The following is a 19,448-nucleotide window of genomic DNA, read 5'->3' as shown; positions in this document are numbered from 1 at the left end:
ACTACTAGCAGTCTTCATGGCAAGGTGGCGATGGAAAGCCCTTGCAGTCTTATCCAAGGATCAGTCGGACCGGGAGATCATGGGAAGCAAGTTCACTAGGAGTGGCTATAAACGTGCCCAATTCCAGATTTTGACCTGTCTGGCAGGGGCTTCATTGACATCTGCATGTAAGCATAAGGCCAGTTTGGTGTTGGAGAGTCTGGCTCGATCAGCATTGGGATCTCAGCGTGCATCCATGGTGAACCCTGATTGGGTAGCAAAAAGTTTGGGAATCTCCTCTGCTGGTTTCCAAGGTGGAAAGGGCACAAAAAAGGGCCTCCTCTGTGGTGTTGAAACCTTAAAGCCTATGAGCCCTTTGTATGTATGTATGTATGTATGTATGTATGTATGTATGTATGTATGTATGTATGTATGTATGTATGTATATACAGTACAGACCAAAAGTTTGGACACACCTTCTCATTCAAAGAGTTTTCTTTATTTTCATGACTATGAAAATTGTAGATTCACACTGAAGGCATCAAAACTATGAATTAACACGTGTGGAATTATATACGTACATAACAAAAAGTGTGAGACGACTGAAAATATGTCATATTCTAGGTTCTTCAAAGTTCTTCTAGGTTCCTTTTGCTCTGATTACTGCTTTGCACACACTCAGCATTCTCTTGATGAGCTTCAAGAGGTCGTCACCAGAAATGGTCTTCCAACAGTCTTGTAGGAGTTCCCAGAGATGCTTAGCACTTGTTGGCCCTTTTGCCTTCACTCTGTGGTCCAGCTCACCCCAAACCGTCTCGATCGGGTTCAGGTCCGGTGACTGTGGAGGTCATCTGGTGCAGCACCCCATCACTCTCCTTCATGGTCAAATAGCCCTTACACAGCCTGGAGGTGTGTTTGGGGTCATTGTCCTGTTGAAAAGGTGGTGTGTCCAAACTTTTGGAAGGTGTGTCCAAACTTTTGGTCTGTACTATATGTATGTATGTATGTATGTATGTATAGATAGCTAGATAGATAGAGTTCAATCTAAGAAGTCTAGTTCCTCATTTCGTTCAGTTGTGAATTTTAGTTCGTTTGACAATCAACATTTAGACAAAAGTTAAATACAGATCTTCTTGTCTTGCCCTGATTACAGGAAGCGATTAAAAACAGACTATCATCACCTACAGTTTACAGAACACAGGGTTTACAGAACACAGGGTTTACAGAAAGTAACCAGACACCATCTTTACACATAATTTATCTTTCAATTAATTACAGCTTCAAGAAAATTTAATTGAATTCTAAAATTCTTTAATTTATTTAAAACTGGATAATTAATGTGACATACAGTTAGAAATGTGTCGATTCTTACTCGCTTTCTCTCCTGCGATGGCTTCGTCTCAGCACAGAGTGAGTTGAGGTCCCTGAACAGACACGTCGGGCGTTTTTATATTCAGCAAAACGTCTACTTTCGCTTCACCGCCCGAGTCACGGAGAGGCTTTTGGGTAAATGCTCTTTTTTTTAAACACAGTGCATCATTTAGAACAGTATAGAAAACAATACTGTATATTTTATATATGACAGATCTACTGTGGATGTGTGTGAAACTTCTACAACACAATAATCTATTCAGGTTTTGCAGTTTTTGATGTAGTAATAAACGTGTGTGAGAACGTGGGGTTTAAACAACGATGTAAGCAGCACTACGTCCGGGAAGCGGCTCAGCAGATTTATTTTCATACGTGAGCTTATTTAACTCTTTTAATTTCACTATCTCGCATTGTCAGTTTCATGCAGGGTTCCGAAATATAATCAGACGTATCAGGAGGTTGAGATTAGGAAGGTCCAAATTTATCAGAATTTAAAAAAAATTATCAAATAAAACAGAAAATACAATAAAGCTTATGTTTTAATACATTTTTTGGATCAAATAAAACTGATCGAAACAGGACTATCAGAATATTTCACTTTTATTTGAGTTTTTTTTTACACACACACACACACACACACACACACACACACACACACACACACACACACACACACACACCCATATATATACTGTATACACACACATACTCATATATATACACACACAAACACACACCCATATATACTGTATACTGTATACTCACACACTCAGACACCTATATATACACACACATACACATACCCATACACACACACACCCCTACCCATACAGACCTACCCAAAAACATACACACAGACATCTACCCATACACACACACACCTACCCCCCCCCACACACACACCTACCCATACACACACACTTACCCATACCCACACCCACACATACACACACATATACACACACACATACCCATACAAATACACACACACCCATACAAACACAAACACATACCCATACACACACACACACACACACACACACCCATACATACAAACACACACACACACACACACACACACACACACACACACACACACACACACACACACACACACACACACACGCTTTTCAGCTCACTGCAGTTGTACAGAGTTATATGAGTGTAGAATTCTGCTCTGAATGATCTATAACTCCATCTATAACAGACATTGTGACAGTAAACATTTCTAACACACACTAAAAGCTATTTATTTGAAATTAAACGGTGAATCATTCACACAGGAAGAAGAAGAAGAGACAAATCAGTCAGTAACACAACAGACTCATCACCATATTACAGCTACATGAATCAGTCTGAAGTGAAACTGCTAGTGATATGAGATCATTACTTATTAAATAAAACTCATAAACAAACACAGTCTTTATTTTATTTAGTGTTAAAGTTCTGTTCAATTCCAATAAGCTGCAAATTGGACAAAAACGATGACTGTAACTTTTTCTCCTCTGTTTTATTTGTCGTCACTGAAACGTGATTAAATCCCAGGGTGATGAAACTGATACCTCGTTCATGGGCATTTTGATGTGCGGTGGTTGTGCGTGTGTGTGAGAGTGTGTGTGTGTGAGAGTGTGTGTGTGTGCGAGTGTGTGTGTGCGTGTGTGTGTTCAGTAATCATACTCCTGCCCGATGTATTTTGCTATAGTGCTCAGCTGAATGTTGGTCGTTCCCTCATAGATGGTACCTGAAACAAAACACACAAAATACATGTGAGGAATGGTTGCTGCGTGTGTGTGTGTGTGTGTTTGGGGACAGGACACTGAGTGTGTGTGTGTGTATGACTGTGTACAGGACACTGAGTGTGTTTGTGTGTGTTTGGGGACAGGAGACTCTGGAAGTGTGTGCGTGTGTCCGTGTTTGTTTGTTTGTTTGGGGACAGAACACTGAGTGTGTGTGTGTGGGGGTGTGTGTGTTTGGGGACAGGACACTGGAAATGTGTGTGTGTGTACAGGACACTGAGTGTGTGTGTTTGGGGACAGGACACTGAGTGTGTGTGTGTTTGTTTGGGGACAGGACACTGAGTGTGTGTGTGTGTGGGGGGGGGGTGTTTGGGGACAGGACACTGGGTGTGTGTGTGTGGGGGGGTGTGTGTTTGGGGACAGGACACTGGAAATGTGTGTGTGTGTACAGGACACTGAGTGTGTGTGTTTGGGGACAGGACACTGAGTGTGTGTGTGTATGTGCATGTGTGTCTGTGGACAGGACACTGTGTGTGTGTGTGTCTGTGGACAGGACACTGTGTGTGTGTGTGTGTGTGTGTCTGTGGACAGGACACTGTGTGTGTGTGTGTGTGTGTGGGTGTGTTTGGGGACAGGTCACTCTGGGAATGTGTGTGTCTGTGTACAGGACACTGAGTGTGTGTGTGTTTGTTTGGGGACAGGACACTGAGTGTGTGTGTGTGTGTGTGTGGGGGGGGTGTTTGGGGACAGGACACTGGGTGTGTGTGTGTGGGGGGGGTGTGTTTGGGGACAGGACACTGGAAATGTGTGTGTGTGTACAGGACACTGAGTGTGTGTGTTTGGGGACAGGACACTGAGTGTGTGTGTGTGTGTGCATGTGTGTCTGTGGACAGGACACTGTGTGTGTGTGTGTCTGTGGACAGGACACTGTGTGTGTGTGTGTGTGTCTGTGGACAGGACACTGTGTGTGTGTGTGTGTGGGTGTGTTTGGGGACAGGTCACTCTGGAAATGTGTGTGTCTGTGTACAGGACACTGAGTGTGTGTGTGTGTGTTTGGGAACAGGACACTCTGGAAGTGTTTGCGCGCGTGTGTGTCTGTGTGTGTGTCTGTGGACAGGACAGTGTGTGTGTGTCTGTGGACAGGACAGTGTGTGTGTGTCTGTGGACAGGACACTGTGTGTGTGTCTGTGGACAGGACACTGTGTGTGTGTCTGTGGACAGGACACTGTGTGTGTCTGCGGACAGGACACTGTGTGTGTGTCTGCGGACAGGACACTGTGTGTGTGTCTGCGGACAGGACACTGTGTGTGTGTCTGCGGACAGGACACTGTGTGTGTGTCTGCGGACAGGACACTGTGTGTGTGTCTGCGGACAGGACACTGTGTGTGTGTCTGCGGACAGGACACTGTGTGTGTGTCTGCGGACAGGACACTGTGTGTGTGTCTGCGGACAGGACACTGTGTGTGTGTCTGCGGACAGGACACTGTGTGTGTGTCTGCGGACAGGACACTGTGTGTGTGTCTGCGGACAGGACACTGTGTGTGTGTCTGCGGACAGGACACTGTGTGTGTGTGTCTGCGGACAGGACACTGTGTGTGTGTGTCTGCGGACAGGACACTGTGTGTGTGTGTCTGCGGACAGGACACTGTGTGTGTGTCTGTGGACAGGACACTGTGTGTGTGTGTCTGTGGACAGGACACTGTGTGTGTGTGTCTGTGGACAGGACACTGTGTGTGTGTGTCTGTGGACAGGACACTGTGTGTGTGTGTCTGTGGACAGGACACTGTGTGTGTGTCTGTGGACAGGACACTGTGTGTGTGTGTCTGTGGACAGGACACTGTGTGTGTGTGGGTGTGTTTGGGGACAGGTCACTCTGGAAGCGTGTGTGTGGACAGATCACTCTGAGTGTGTGTGTGTGTGTGTGTGTGATAGTTGTACACACTCACCTACTTTACAGTCTCTGTAGTATTTCTCTATAGGATAGTCCTTGGTGAATCCGACGCCTCCCATCCACTCGATGCACTTAGACGTGGTTAACGTGGCAACCTGCACAACACACGTCACTCATCACTCCATCCTTCGCTCTCTCTCTCTCCTCTTCTGTCTTCATCTCCTTCACTCGTTTCTTTCCTTTTCACTTCTCTCTTTTTTATGCTCGTCTTTCCTTCCCACTCACTCACTTTCTTTCTTTCTTCCTTCCCTCTTTCATGCCATCTCACACTCCCTTTTTTTCCCACGTAGTCTCTCCTTCTTTCCCTTCTTCTTTCCCTTCTTCCTTCTACTTGCTTTCTCTATTTTTCTCTCACGTTTCCTTCTTGTTCCTTCCCCGTCATTCTATTTCCTGACCTTTTTCCTTGTTTCGCTCTCATTCACTTTTCCCTCTTTTCTTCCCTGTTTCTCTTTCTATCCTTTCCTTTCCCACTGTAAATCCCCCCCTTCATTCCTGTTCCCTTCCGTCTCACTCTGTCATACTTTCTCTTTCCTTGTAGTTGATGTTGATAACAGTGTAATTGAATGTGTGTGTGTGTGTGTGTGTGTGTGTGTGTGTGTGTGTGTGTGTGTGTGTGTGTGTGTGTGTGTGTGACCTCTGAGGAGAAGTACTTGGCCATGCAGGCCTCTTTAATGAAGGGTCGCCCCGCCTCCCTCAGCCTCGCAGCGTTGTATGTCAGCAGCCTCGCCGCCTCCAGCTGAGTGCCAACATGAGAAATCTGATGCTGCATCCCCTAAAAAACACACAACAAAGTCACACATATAACTATGTGTGTGTGTGTATGTGTGTGTGTGTATATGTGGATGTGTGTGTGTGTATATGTGGATGTGTGTGTATGTGTGTGTGTATATGTGGATGTGTGTGTATGTGTGTGTGTATATGTGGATGTGTGTGTATGTGTGTATGTGTGTGTATATGTGGATGTGTGTGTATATGTGGATGTGTGTGTGTATATGTGTATATGTGTGGATGTGTGTGTGTATATGTGTATATGTGTGGATGTGTGTGTGTGTGTGTGTGTATGTGTGTGTGTATATGTGTGGATGTGTGTGTGTGTGTGTGTGTGTGTGTGTGTGTGACCTGGAAACTAAAGATGGGTTTCCCGAACTGGACCCTCTGCTTTGTGTATGGAACGGTGTGATCAAAACATCCCTGAGCCAAACCCAGCATCTGAAACACAGCAGTTTCCTGTTTACACAGGAAGTGAGGTCATACAGGCGAGTGGGAGGTGACAGGAGCCGCTGTACCTGTGCTGCGATGCCGATCCGGCCTTCGTTCAGCATCCCGATAGCGTATTTATATCCCTGTCCCACTTCACCCAGGATGTTCTGCTCTGGTACCTACAGACAACACAACATACAGCTGTTACTCAACAACCTGTGTGTGTGTGTGTGTGTGTGTGTGTGTGTGTGTGTGTGTGTGTACCGTGACGTTATCGAAGGTGAGTGCACAGGTAGATGAGGCTCTCAGCCCCAGTTTGTTCTCCTTCTTGCCGATGTGAAGCCCCTCAGTGTCGCGATCCACAATGAAGCAGGTGATCCCTCTGTAACCCTGTCACACACACACACACACACACACACACACACACACACACACTGCTGTCTCTGAGGTTTTCCGTCATGATTGTCCATGTGTCCATGGTGTGCGTGTGTGTGTGTGTGTGTGTGTGTGTCTCACAGCTGAGGGATCAGCATTAGCCATGACCAGGAACACTCCAGCGTACTCTGCACTGCTGATCCACATCTTTGATCCGTTGATGACGAATTGATCTCCACGTTTCTCTGCTCTGGTCTTCAGAGAGAAAGCATCGCTCCCCGAGCCGGCCTCAGATAAACAGAAACTCCCGACCTGCAGAGCAACACACACACACACACACACGGTCACATTTTCTCCCTTTATTATTTAGACAGACAGACAGACAGACAGACAGACAGAGAGGAGTAACTGCCATACCACATGCATCTGATTATCCTTATGTGACAAACTCATCCAATTCAATAAAGAAACAAAGTGAAAAAGAGGAAAAACAAAGACAGAAAGCAAGGAAAAAGGAAGCTGTGGGAAACAAACTAGAGGAAACGGGGGAACTTTTGTATGAGAAAGAAATCGAATGTATCTGATTAAACTGTGAAGAAGAGATCCAGAAGGAAGCTGGTTTAACAACAGGGGGCACAGACACGCTGCCTAGACCGTTGGATAAAGACCCATTTTTGCTGAAAGAAGATTATAGAATTTGCTAGAAGTTTTCTTTTCCATTTTATAGAATGGTAAGTTTTCTTTAGGGGGGGGGGGCACGGTGGCTTAGCGGTTAGCACGTTTGCCTCACACCTCCAGGGTTGGGGGTTTGATTCCCGCCTCCACCTTGTGTGTGTGGAGTTTGCATGTTCTCCCCGTGCCTCGGGGGTTTCCTCCGGGTACTCCGGTTTCCTCCCCCGGTCCAAAGACATGCATGGTAGGTTGATTGGCATCTCTGGAAAATTGTCCATAGTGTGTGTGTGAGTGTGTGAGTGAATGAGAATGTGTGTGTGTGCCTTGTGATGGGTTGGCACTCCGTCCAGGGTGTATCCTGCCTCGATGCCCGATGACGCCTGAGATAGACACAGGCTCCCCGTGACCCGAGAAGTTCGGATAAGCGGTAGGAAATGAATGAATGAATGAATTGAAAGCTTGATCTGAAACCACAAGGTTCTATAATATGTAACCACGGCTTAAGCGCACACAGGAAGCGACGGCAAATATTTACCCATATATGGCTATTTGCTTTGAGATATATTAAGATGTTGTTGAGAAGCATAAAGACGTCAAGAATCGTACTAATAGATGGTAGAAAAAGGGTTTTAGTACTAGTTATTAGTGTGCATTCAGCTAGAGGCAAGCTTAGTGTGTGTGCATTATAGAACAAACACAAGCTTACACTTGGGGAATGTTTCTTGGTTTGTTATCATCTTTACATTTTAATTACTTTTACTTATTCTAATACCGTTCGCTTATTTGAAAGAGATTTTATTTGTAATTTTATTTTATGTTACTTTACATATATTACACACATCTATCTGTATTACACTACTTTTAATAAAAACAAGGCCTCCCATTGTGAGGATCCTGACAAGACAAAAAGGTCTAAGTCTGACTCCTTCATCTAAAGGTTCAAACAACAGAAGAACTTGAAGAGGATCCTTTGTTAGAAGACCGAGGGACTTCGAAGGACACCTGCGTTCGAGGTAAGACTAACTCTGATAGTTGATCTTGTGTTTTCAAAACTAACCCATTAAACTAGGACACATTCCTTAGTGGGATTGTGGAAGGGTTTCCTACGCAATCTGAAACATGCGTCACTGAGGGACACGTAGGTCAGTATAATTACTGTGAAGTTCCAAGTGAAGGAGGCATGGTCTCTGTGTCTATTATAGTGAAGGAGGCGTGGCCTCTGTGTCTATTATATTGAAGGAGGCATGGCCTCTGTGTCTATTATAGTGAAGGAGGCATGGCCTCTGTGTCTATTATAGTGAAGGAGGTGTGGCCTCTGTGTCTATTATAGTGAAGGAGGCATGGCCTCTGTGTCTATTATAGTGAAGAAGGCGTGGCCTCTGTGTCTATTATAGTGAAGAAGGCGTGGCATCTGTGTCTATTATAGTGAAGGAGGTGTGGCCTCTGTGTCTATTATAGTGAAGAAGGCGTGGCCTCCGTGTCTATTATAGTGAAGAAGGCGTGGCATCTGTGTCTATTATAGTGAAGGAGGTGTGGCCTCTGTGTCTATTATAGTGAAGTGGATGTGACCTATATGTCTATTACAGTGAAGGAGGCATGGCCTCTGGGTCTTATACTGAAGTGGATGTGACCTAAGTGTCTATTACAGTGAAGGAGGCGTGGCCTAAGTGTCATCATATTTATAGCTGCAGTGTGGATGGTGTCTCTGTGCTCTGACCGTGTCGGTGGCGAGGCGAGGAAGATATTTTTCTTTCTGCTCCTCGGTGCCCAATTTGATCATCAGTGTGTTGATCAGCGTGTTCTGGATGTCACACAGCACCGATATGGACGGGTCCACCTTCGCTAGCTCCTCAATCACCAGGATGGAAGAGAAGAAGGAGGATCCTGTACCACCATAGGCTGTGCTTATCTCGAGCCCCATCAACTGTGCGCACACACACACACACACACACACACACACACACACACACCAGCACCATGTTACTGATGATCTGCAGCACACACACACCCACTCACTCTCACACACACACACTCTCACACACACACACTCTCACACACACACACTCTCACACACACACACTCTCACACACGCTCTCACACACGCTCTCACACACGCTCTCACACACGCTCTCACACACGCTCTCACACACGCTCTCACACACGCTCTCTCACACACTCTCTCACACACTCTCTCACACACTCTCTCACACACTCTCTCACACACTCTCTCACACACTCACATTCTCTCTCACACACACACACACATATATACTGACCCCCTGCTCAAACAGAGATCTGATCACTTCAGGCTCCATCGCAGAGTCTTCATCCATCTTGGACACAAACGGAGCGATGCGTTCATTAGCAAACTTTTTCACTGTTAACACAAATGTATAAAAGTCAGTTATAAAAATTCCCATAAACATAGACATCATATTACACACACACACACACACGCTCTCTCACACACACACACACACGGGTCTTGTTCTTGTACAGCTTCCTAATAAACATTACACATAACTAACTGTTCTTTTGTTTCTCATTAGGTTTGTCTGAGGAGGTTTATTTATTTGAGGATGTCATGTTCCTTCTCACCCGTCTCCTTCATCATGGCCTCCTCCTCTGTGTACGTCTGTAAAGGAGGAAATCCGGCTGCTGGAGCGGAAAAGCGCCGGACAAAAGGCCGGCAGGAAGCCCACGGCTGTGTCAGCTGCCTGCTCGCCTGCAGCCATCATATCAAGCACAACTTGTTAATAACAAACTGTTTGTGTTTATAGAATCACACACGTCGTGTCCCAAACGCTCGCTCACTCACTCGCTGTTCCTCACACTGGAAAATCAAGAACGCTTACAGGACACAGAACTGGTATAAGACCTTTATATAAACTTTTATGCAAATTCAGTACAAAACAAATACAATATGCAAAACAGACAAAACATAAAAAAAAACAGATAAAACAAAAAACACACATTAGTGAGATAAAAAATTATGAGACTTTGATTAAAAGAAATAAACTGAATCGATCTTTTGTTTTTTCATTTTATTCACCAATTTTAAGGGTATTTATTAATGATGCAATGTCTATAGAAAAATACTGTAAAAAATACTTTAATATATATATATATATATATAAAATTTTATATATATTCTAATTATGGGGGGCACGGTGGCTTAGCGGTTAGCACGTTCGCCTCACACCTCCAGGGTTGGGGGTTCGATTCCCGCCTCCGCCTTGTGTGTGTGGAGTTTGCATGTTCTCCCCGTGCCTCGGGGGTTTCCTCCGGGTACTCCGGTTTCCTCCCCCGGTCCAAAGACATGCATGGTAGGTTGATTGGCATCTCTGGAAAGTTGTGTGTGTGTGTGTGTGTGTGTGTGTGTGTGTGTGTGTGTGTGTGTGTGTGTGTGTGTGTGAGCCCTGCGATGTGCCTCGGGTGTGTGTACCCGAGAAGTTCGGATAAGCGGTAGAATATGAATGAATGAATGAATGAATAGATTCTAATTAAAACCATCCTGAAAGGTACTTGACGTCATCACTGTGAGACAGAAACCTAGTTTTTACCTATTCTAAACATAATTCGTTAAATATATGTTTACGATTAAGTTGCATCAAAGACAAGAAAGAACATAAAAGAATAATGTTGTTCAATTTGACGCGTGAAAGCTCCAGTTTTGAGTAAAATAAGTCTGAAAACTCACCAAATTCCCACAACATTATTAACATTAAACATAACTTACGTTAAGGTCATTATTATTATTAATATTACTATTATTATTATTAATTAAAACATAATAATCAGCCGTTACATTTAATATAATTTAGTTTATAACTTAAACTAAAGAAGTTCTGATTGATTTATTCACCTTCCCGCAGAACCTAAACAAGGGCGCCGCCATTTTCACACTTGTTTACATACGGGTTCTTCTGGTCCGGCGTCTAAAATGTGTGTGCGCGACAACGTCACGTATGCTGTTCTGATCTATTTTTAAATACACGTGTTACGAATGTTATTTGTTAACTTCATAATTCACAAAAACTTGCATCATTATTTAATAATTCGACTGATCCGTTGATAGAAAACTGTTGTCCTTATTTTTGTAGGTAGGAACCTATGTCATTTTTTCCTAGGGACCCAATTTAGCGGTACACCGGGGTTTTTTCCCCCACTCGAAAACGTGTACATCCCGCCCCCTGTGTCCGGATTGGCTGTAATCTCGAGTACCGCACCTTCATGGTCCAATCAAATCGTGGGCTGAAATTAATAACCAATCATTGAGCAGCCTGCGGGGTTTGTCAGAAAGCGGGTGGGAGAAAAAACGGGTTTGGGCGCAGTTAAAGCTGGTTAGCAACACAATTAGCTTCGGTTTATTGTGTACATTTGTTTTGGTTTGTTGACGGATCAGAAGGATGATGTTAGGATTTACAGCATGATGTAACTGCGTGTTGTTTCCTTAGGTTTTTGTTTGACTTTTTAATTTGAAATGTCGGTCTTATTTGTCGTTTTTGTCGCCTGCTAATCACCTGCTCCATAAACACAGGTAAACGAATCCGTCGTTATTTTAGTGAAATAAAGCCAAACTTAATGTTTACTAAATTTACATGAGCTCTGAATAATATATCTGTATCAGTAAATAAACTAGGACGTTATATTTGACCATATTTATTTGTTGAAAAAGTAAATGAGTTGCAGTGTAAACAAGTAAACAACAATAAATATAAACAAATGTACTTAATTAAGAAAAAAAAGGAATTTCCTGAAATCAATAAATTCCATAAAATAATGGAAGATGGACCTTTTTTTAACCTTACACTGGTCCAGTGGGCGGTTGCGCCTTTATTTGCATATTTCCGCCCCATATTAGCATAACCACGCCCAGTCTTAGGGCCTTTTTACACCTGGTGTGTTACACATGTACACCTACACATGTGTGTTGTCTCTGATCCGATAGCTATCTGATTAGTTAAAACTGTCCCATTTACATCAGGCCACATAAACGCGTCTCGGCGAATCGGATATTGATCCGATCTTTCTACTCCCGCCCAAAATGCTGATATATTTGACCTCATTTCCGGGGTAATTGTAACAGAACACACTTTGGTGTTTGCGGTTTTCAGAACAGGATCGAAAAGAAGAGGAAAAAACTGGTTACGACGTTTATGCTACAAAAAACAGCGTTTACTGTTTGCTGCAGTTTTCGCTGGCGGCAGCAGCGCGTTTTAAGCCCAGACGAGACGCCTGGGTGAAAGATCACCTGCGAGTGACGTAGTTCCGTTTGGGAGGAGTATAGCGCTGACGTATGTGGCCTGAACAACCACATTCATTTACACCTGTCCAGTTACATCTGTAATGCGTCCCAGACCACATCCTGAAGGGGTTTGTACCATCGGGTTTATATCCGTCTCCAAAACGTTTCAGAGGGCATTTAGACCTGGTCTTTTTACCGTCGGGTAGATATCTGATCACAGAAAACGCAGGAAGTGACCAGGTGTAAAAAGTCCCTTTGTCTCTAACATTCATACTAACTGAATTATACTGTGTGTGTGTCTCAGATCGGCGTAGATGCGGATCGAGCGCATGGAATCAGCGGCACGTCCTGGTTGGACAATGAACGAGATGAAGGCGGAGCCTTTGGACTTTGTGAGGGACTTTCAGGAGTATCTCGATCAGCAGACGCATCACGTCAACACGTTGTCGTCTTCTGTGAATGGGGAGAAAAGTGACCAGGATCTGCAGACAGGTGAGAAGGAGGGTGTCACATGCAGGATGCCGTTTGAAGCAACTCCCCCAAAATAAATGAAACGTTTCGGGGGTGTGGCTTCGTAGGGAATGTTGTTTGTGGTGCGACCTGCCTGTGACTGGTGTCTGTCCTGTTTCAGGTGCGTGTGAGGCGGAACAGAGTGCGATGGATCATCTGGCATCTATCGAGGTGCGTCTGGACGCGGACGGATTCGAGAGGACGGGCGACGGAAAGTTCCGGTGTCGTTACTGCACTTACGCCAGCAAGGGACAGGCCAGACTTATCGAGCACATGCGCACACACACAGGTCTGACTCTGGGTCCTGTAAATCTTATTTTATGTGCTGGACGTTAAACTGGTTTGAATTCTGCATTCGGTATGAAACGGACATTAGACGTGTTGTACACTAACACACCGACCCTGTTTACTGCACACACTGATGACTAATGCTCTGGAATCTTACTTTCTCTTTAATATTTTCTTTCCTTTTTCCTCTTTCATCTTTATTTATGTTTATTCTTCCTTCCTTCCTGTCACCCCACCGTCTGTTGTGTGTGTGTGTTTGTGTGTGTGTGTTTGTGTAGGAGAGAAGCCTCACCGCTGTCAGCTCTGTCCGTTCTCCTCGGCATACGAGCGACAGTTGGAGACACACATGCGCTCTCACACGGGCGAGAAGCCGTATAAGTGCGAGCTCTGTTCGTTCCGCTGTAACGACCGGAGCAACCTGTCACACCATCGCCGCCGCCGACACAAACTCCGCCGCCTGACGAATGCGACCTCGACACAGACCAAACCGGACACGTTGTTCATAGGCGAGGACAAACCCCTCCTTCTTCCTCAACCGGCAGCCAATCAGGAGCAAGACTGCACTGACGGGTTGCGTCCCGCTTCGCCTCCCCAGGCGAGGGAGAGCTATCAAAGGGAGGTCAAAGGTCATGCTCTGACTCCACCCTCTCAGGACCCTAACGGAGACACGCTGCTGAGTCCTGAATCTTCCCCACTGGCACAGATCAACGCTCAGACGCTGTACTTCTGCCCTCATTGCCAGACGTATTTTGGCGATAACGTGCTCTACACGGTGCATATGGGTTGCCATGGTTACGATCAGCCGTTTCAGTGTAACGTCTGTGGTGTGCACTGCAGTGACAAGTACGAGTTCGCCTGTCACTTCGCCCAGGGACAGCACCGCAAGTGACACTGACACACACACACACACATACACCTTTTATTGATCTCCTAAATCTGTATTTATGCTGTTACCTAGAGAGGAAGTCACAGGTCACAGTAACACCCACTTTCTCATCTGTGCTCTTTAGCCACACCTCCTCTCACAGCTGGTCTAATTTACATATACGTTATTACATAGACATATTTCGTAGTCTTAAAGCCACACCCACCTACACTCTGACTTCCATAAATAGTACACAATTTAAAGGACACACCCACATTTGCTCCCTATTCAACATCAAATATAAAGGACACACCCACTTTTCCTCTTCTATAGCATTCAGGCAGCCATGTTCTTAAAGCCACCCCCCCCCCCCCCCAGACTTTCTAATGACTATTTGCTTCATGTGGTTCTCGGGCCACGCCTACTCTGAACTGCTGTCATTACCTTATCCAGTGTGTCATTCAAAGACCACACCCACTTTCTGTTCTGCGTTTTAAATCCACACCCACTTAAACATTTCAATATTTAGAGGGTACGTAATAGCAGCACATTCTTTTCTAACATAAAGCCACGCCCACTCCGAGCCGCTCTTATCGCCCTAAGACACGTCCACATTCATGTCTGGTCAGAAAGCCACGCCCACTTATGGCTGCTGTCATAGATGAGTACTATGGACACGCCCACTTTCTGTTCTGTGACTTTTAGACTACAGACACAGAGTTTTGTGTGGAAGCTCCGCCCACTTACAGTTGCTCTCTTTCCATTCAGTATTAAATTCTGTACTATTTATGGCCTTCAAAGCCACGCCCACAAACCGTATTATTCATATTATAAAGAACAGAAATGTAACAGCAACATGTTTAACTTTCTAAATGAAAAGTATTTAATATTTATACTCACATTTCTCTTAGGACATCGACATAAGTTCCATTTCTATGTTAATAAATTTTTGTTTTAGTGTCAGGTTTAAATCTGAACCTCTTTATTATATTTAACATTCTTTATTTATAAATCATCTCCTGTGATGTTCTACATAACGACTTGTGATTGATTTGACGTTTTATAAAATCCTTTTATAGATTTTTACACATGTAGAAGGTTTAAATGTTTATTTTTACATTTCAGAAATCTCTTAAAACTCAGTAGAGTTACGTGATCATGTTATAAATTACTGTGTGTGTTTGTGTGTGCGCGCACGTGTGTATGTTTGTGTGCGCGCGTGTGCTTGTGTGTGCGCGCACGTGTGTGTGTGTGTGTGTGTGTGTGAGCGAGAGAGAGAGAGAATCGTGTAGGATTGTGGGAGTTTTGTAGCTGATGGACTTTCTGACTAGTTTTACAGAATTTATTGTGTATTAAAATGTTGACGGTATGAATTTTACAGACTGATTAAAAACATCATGTGGCTCGAGTTCTGTAGTGACGTCATTTTAAAAAGGAGAATTTCAGCAGCGTTTATTCACAGAATAAAAACATGGAACATTTAAATTTGGTCCGAACCGATGAACGATTGTGTGCCGACAGACGAGCGATCTGTAAACATCGTGATCTAATACAATACAAACAATTACAGAAGGACGTCATTTGTTTTCACTACATAAAGACAAAACTTTTTTTTAATTAACAAACAAAAGGAACGAATTACTTTCTAAATAAATAAATAATGTAGTAAATCCGAATGTCCACACGGATCTTTTCTGTCTTTAATATTATTAACGATTAACAATTCAGTGTCTGGTTTTATTGTAATTCATAACAAATTTAATTAGTTTAGTTTCTTAATTTAGGGAATAAGGAAAGTTAATTAGAGGATTTTTTTTAAATCTTATTAAAAGCTCGATAAAGTGAATGAACTGATGACGTGTTGATGTTCTCTCACACACACACACACACACATACACACACACAGAGCACTGAACACGTCACTGTGTGTCACACTGATTACTGACAGGAAGTGGACCGTAGGCCGCGTCGCTCCATGGTCACGTGTGTTCTGCGTGTAAACGTGTCGGTGGCGATGGTGACCACGCGCTCCACACACACACACTCGTCCTGTCCGAGCTGCTGGAGAAGCTGAACTCTGAGCTCCTGCAGGAACCGAGTCTTCTCCTCACTCAGGTCTCGGGCTAAAGCCTTCAGCTCGTCACCGCTCGCTGTTAGTGCTGCACAAAACATCATCATCATCATCCACCTATGCTGAGGAATACTGCACTCTGATTGGCCAGAGGATGCTGATTAACTTTATTACCTCTGGCCTTCACCATGGACTGAGAGACGAGTCTCCTGCACACCTGATCAACCTGATGTACCACACTGCAGGCACAGAGCTGTCTGTCTGCCTCCTGAGAGAGAGAGAGAGAGAGAGAGAGAGAGAGAGAGAGAGAGATCAGTGTGTTATGTAGATGAAATGCTCTTTCATATTCATGTTTAATAAAAGAACTAAATAAAGGGTGTGTGTGTGTGTGTGTGTGTTACCCTTTGTTCTGAATCATCCTGAATTGGACTCAGAGGATTTTCTATTGCTGAAGAAATCACTTGCAGCAACTCCTGTCTGAAACAAACACACACACACACACACCCTTTATTATTTATTTATTTTATTAAACATGAATATGAAAGAGCATTTCATCTACATACCACACTGATCTCTCTCTCTGAGACCAAGTGTGTGTTTTTGTGTGCCATACAGCTGTGTTTGTGTCATACAGCTGTGTGTGCATGTGTGTGTGTGTGTGTGTGTGTGTGTGTGTCATACAGCTGTGTGTTTGAGACCACATGTGTGTTGTCCACAGTCACACTGTTCTTCTCCCACTGATTCTTGTCCGTGTTCGGAGGCTCCATACGATTGGACATCACAGTAATGACATCATCTGACACCAGCTGACCTCTGACCCTGTTTCTATAGAGACACTCTTCTAGTGGACAATGCAGGTAAACTTCACAGAAGCCCACAGAATCTGCAGCCAATCAGAGAGAGACTTTTAACACACTTATTATACACAGTAACACTGATAATAATAATAATAATAATAATAATAACAATAACAACAGTATGTGTACGTTTGCGGGCGAGCTGGTACACTTGGTATCTCATGCTGTGGTAGTAAAAGTTGTCGTCGAGCAGCAGGACGAGTCTCTGAGGTACAGAGTGTGTGTTCTGTGACACTGTGACGATCTGCTGCTTCTTCATGGCCTCCTGAAAGCGTTCACACACACGTCCTATTCCTCCTCCTGTGGGTGTGTGAAGTCTGTCAGCGCCGAGATCCTGCAGAAAACTGTCCACACACTCCAACACGGCCTGTCTGTGCTGCTTCCATCCCACCTGCCACACACACACACACACACACACACACACACACACACACACACACACACACACACACACGTTAAATAAACATCTCGGGGTGTGGCCTAAAGGCTTGTAAATAGATTATTTACAGTTTAAATCTGATTTTTGTTTAATTACTTCCGATTTGCATTAAAGCTCGAAGCTCCTGGTAACCATAGAAACCAACTTCAGCAGCAAAGATGGTCTTCAGATTGATTGCATGAGGTGTAAACTTTCTGAGTCCTGGACTCTGATTGGTCAGAAGGTGTTGATTAATTCCCTCTAACAGTTTATTTCTAATCACTAAGCCTGTATAGTTTCTATAGCAACAGACGTTCACATGATGTTGACACGGTGAAGTTTTCTGTGAGGAGAAACGTGTGTGTGTGTCGTGTGGTGAAGGAGTCGCCAGTGTCAGTGCTGTGTACCAGTCAGAGGTGAAGCTGGAACTTTAACGAGTGACAACAGGAACAAACTGGTTAAAGGGATAAAGGTATAACACACCGGGAGGTAGTGTTACCTGTTTCAATGCATCCTCATCCTCATCCTCATCCCTCTCAGGTGTGTTGAAGCGAAAAGCCTCCTCAGGTATTAACTCATCATATGAGATAATAAAAGTCCTCCACCCAAGTGTGTGAAGGCGATCAGAGAGCAGGTGTGTGACGGTGGACTTCCCCACTGCAGGTAACCCGCACACAACACACACACACACACCTGCTGGGCTCTGCATGTTTACACACACACCACCATCAGCACTGAGGTAGGGGGTGGGGGTTGGTAGAGAGAGAGAGAGAGAGAGACAGACAGACAGAGACAGACAGAGAGAGAGCGTAAGAGAGAGAGAGAGAGAGAGAGACAGACAAATGATTCCCAGGTAAAAGGAGAACTGAGTAATAGAAGTGTATTAAACAGTAAGCTTTAGAGCGTTAATATGTCAGCTATAAACCGTGTTGTTCACAAAGCGGTCACTAACCGTTGCGTTGTGTTTATATCCTGCCGAACCCGGAAGTGTGACGTCACCGAGGCTGTGTTCTCACTCACCCTTACTGTAGTTCACTTCATCTGTGTTTATGTGGCCATGTGAATGAAACACGTCCATTAAACACTAAAATACACACATTTACTGATCCACAAATACATCAATAACTAATGACAGCTTGGATTATTATTATTATTATTATTATTATTATTATTATTATTATTATTGTTGTTGTAATAATTAAGTACATGTAAAATAGAATCAGACTGAATAGAATTTCTCTATTAAAAAACACCAGTTTAATTTAGGGTCCTTTCTTCACTACATAGTAAATACAGGACGATTTTAGACGCGTCCTAGTTCTCTACAGCTCATTGGCCAGGATTATACACTTGGTGTATGACGTCACTAACACCAGCCTGGGGCTGTTTGTAGGCTATTATTATTATTATTATTATTATTATTATTATTATTATTATTATTATTATTATTATTATTATTACAGTTCCTTTGATATTTTAAACTCTACCTTTAGTACATTTAAAAATATAATTTTTATATTTTAACTTGCTAACAATTTTAAATATTAGTATTATTACTACTACTATTTTTACCAATTATTCTCATAACAAATTAAAAATAAATAGTTTCACTAAAGCATAAATAAGGTCTCTCTCTGTGTGTGTGTGTGTGTGTGTGTGTGTGTGTGTGTGTGTGTGTGTGTGTGTGTGTGTGTGTGTGTGTGTGTGTGTTGTAGCAGAATCTGCACTTGTTGTATATCACCACACGATGGCGGTGTTACAGCGCGTAGCTTTGATCCCAACATGCCCTTTAATTAAACAAAAAATATTTAAAAGTATTCTCAGTTATATTTTTAATTTTATTTAAAAAAATTCAGATCTGTTTCTATCAGATGACTCTGTACAGAGTTAAAAGCGGTCAATAGGAC

The 19,448-nt window shown here is 43.6% G+C and overlaps 3 protein-coding genes across 4 annotated transcripts; 1 reads left to right on the top strand and 2 right to left on the bottom strand.

The window, feature by feature from the left end:
- Window positions 1-2,748: 2,748 nt before the first annotated feature.
- On the bottom strand, window positions 2,749-11,366 carry acadsb (acyl-CoA dehydrogenase short/branched chain). The gene is made up of 12 exons (XM_047817816.1): window positions 11,150-11,366; window positions 9,883-10,009; window positions 9,561-9,661; window positions 9,002-9,208; window positions 6,754-6,924; window positions 6,502-6,627; window positions 6,324-6,416; window positions 6,157-6,246; window positions 5,672-5,809; window positions 5,033-5,132; window positions 2,993-3,091; window positions 2,749-2,962 (listed from the first exon to the last, which is right to left on the bottom strand). Exons 1-11 carry the CDS (start codon window positions 11,180-11,182, stop codon window positions 3,015-3,017), a joined length of 1,263 nt encoding a protein of 420 aa, XP_047673772.1. The 5' UTR covers window positions 11,183-11,366; the 3' UTR covers window positions 2,749-2,962; window positions 2,993-3,014.
- A 229-nt stretch (window positions 11,367-11,595) lies between these two features.
- On the top strand, window positions 11,596-15,603 carry LOC113652183 (zinc finger protein Pegasus-like). Of its 2 annotated transcripts, none has more exons than XM_027161105.2 (4): window positions 11,596-11,824; window positions 12,837-13,024; window positions 13,164-13,331; window positions 13,609-15,603. In XM_027161105.2, exons 2-4 carry the CDS (start codon window positions 12,847-12,849, stop codon window positions 14,217-14,219), a joined length of 957 nt encoding a protein of 318 aa, XP_027016906.1. In that variant the 5' UTR covers window positions 11,596-11,824; window positions 12,837-12,846; the 3' UTR covers window positions 14,220-15,603. The 2 variants fall into 2 exon arrangements, with proteins under 2 accessions (XP_027016906.1, XP_047673779.1); XM_047817823.1 differs by lacking the exon at window positions 11,596-11,824 and adding an exon at window positions 12,636-12,660.
- LOC113652182 (L-seryl-tRNA(Sec) kinase) lies at window positions 15,290-18,650 on the bottom strand. Its single transcript, XM_027161104.2, has 7 exons — window positions 18,494-18,650; window positions 18,041-18,275; window positions 17,253-17,514; window positions 16,948-17,149; window positions 16,668-16,743; window positions 16,441-16,534; window positions 15,290-16,354 (listed from the first exon to the last, which is right to left on the bottom strand). The coding sequence occupies exons 2-7, from the start codon at window positions 18,248-18,250 to the stop codon at window positions 16,134-16,136; spliced, it is 1,065 nt and encodes a 354-aa protein (XP_027016905.2). The 5' UTR covers window positions 18,251-18,275; window positions 18,494-18,650; the 3' UTR covers window positions 15,290-16,133.
- Between the last annotated feature and the right edge of the window lie 798 nt (window positions 18,651-19,448).

Source organism: Tachysurus fulvidraco, chromosome 8, assembly GCF_022655615.1.
Source record: "Tachysurus fulvidraco isolate hzauxx_2018 chromosome 8, HZAU_PFXX_2.0, whole genome shotgun sequence".
Lineage (NCBI taxonomy): Eukaryota > Metazoa > Chordata > Actinopteri > Siluriformes > Bagridae > Tachysurus > Tachysurus fulvidraco.
The sequence above is the reverse complement of the archived record's forward strand: the minus strand, read 5'-3'. Positions and strand labels throughout refer to the sequence as shown.

What these genes read in the sequence shown, in the direction of transcription:
- acadsb (XM_047817816.1), bottom strand. Translation starts at nt 11,182, where the DNA reads ATGGCGGCGCCCTTGTTTAGGTTCTGCGGGAAG. An exon ending in AACCCATCTTTAGTTTCCAG is followed by an intron (nt 5,810 to 6,156) that starts GTCACACACACA and finishes TGTGTTTTTTAG; the next exon opens with GGGATGCAGCATCAGATTTC. An exon ending in CCAAGTACTTCTCCTCAGAG is followed by an intron (nt 5,133 to 5,671) that starts GTCACACACACA and finishes TGTGTTGTGCAG; the next exon opens with GTTGCCACGTTAACCACGTC.
- LOC113652183 (XM_027161105.2), top strand. Translation starts at nt 12,847, where the DNA reads ATGCGGATCGAGCGCATGGAATCAGCGGCACGTCCTGGTTGGACAATG. An exon ending in TGACCAGGATCTGCAGACAG is followed by an intron (nt 13,025 to 13,163) that starts GTGAGAAGGAGG and finishes GTCCTGTTTCAG; the next exon opens with GTGCGTGTGAGGCGGAACAG. An exon ending in GCACATGCGCACACACACAG is followed by an intron (nt 13,332 to 13,608) that starts GTCTGACTCTGG and finishes GTGTTTGTGTAG; the next exon opens with GAGAGAAGCCTCACCGCTGT.
- LOC113652182 (XM_027161104.2), bottom strand. Translation starts at nt 18,250, where the DNA reads ATGCAGAGCCCAGCAGGTGTGTGTGTGTGTGTTGTGTGCGGGTTACCT. An exon ending in GTGGTCTCAAACACACAGCT is followed by an intron (nt 16,744 to 16,947) that starts GTATGACACACA and finishes TGTTTGTTTCAG; the next exon opens with ACAGGAGTTGCTGCAAGTGA. An exon ending in GTCCATGGTGAAGGCCAGAG is followed by an intron (nt 16,355 to 16,440) that starts GTAATAAAGTTA and finishes TGTTTTGTGCAG; the next exon opens with CACTAACAGCGAGCGGTGAC.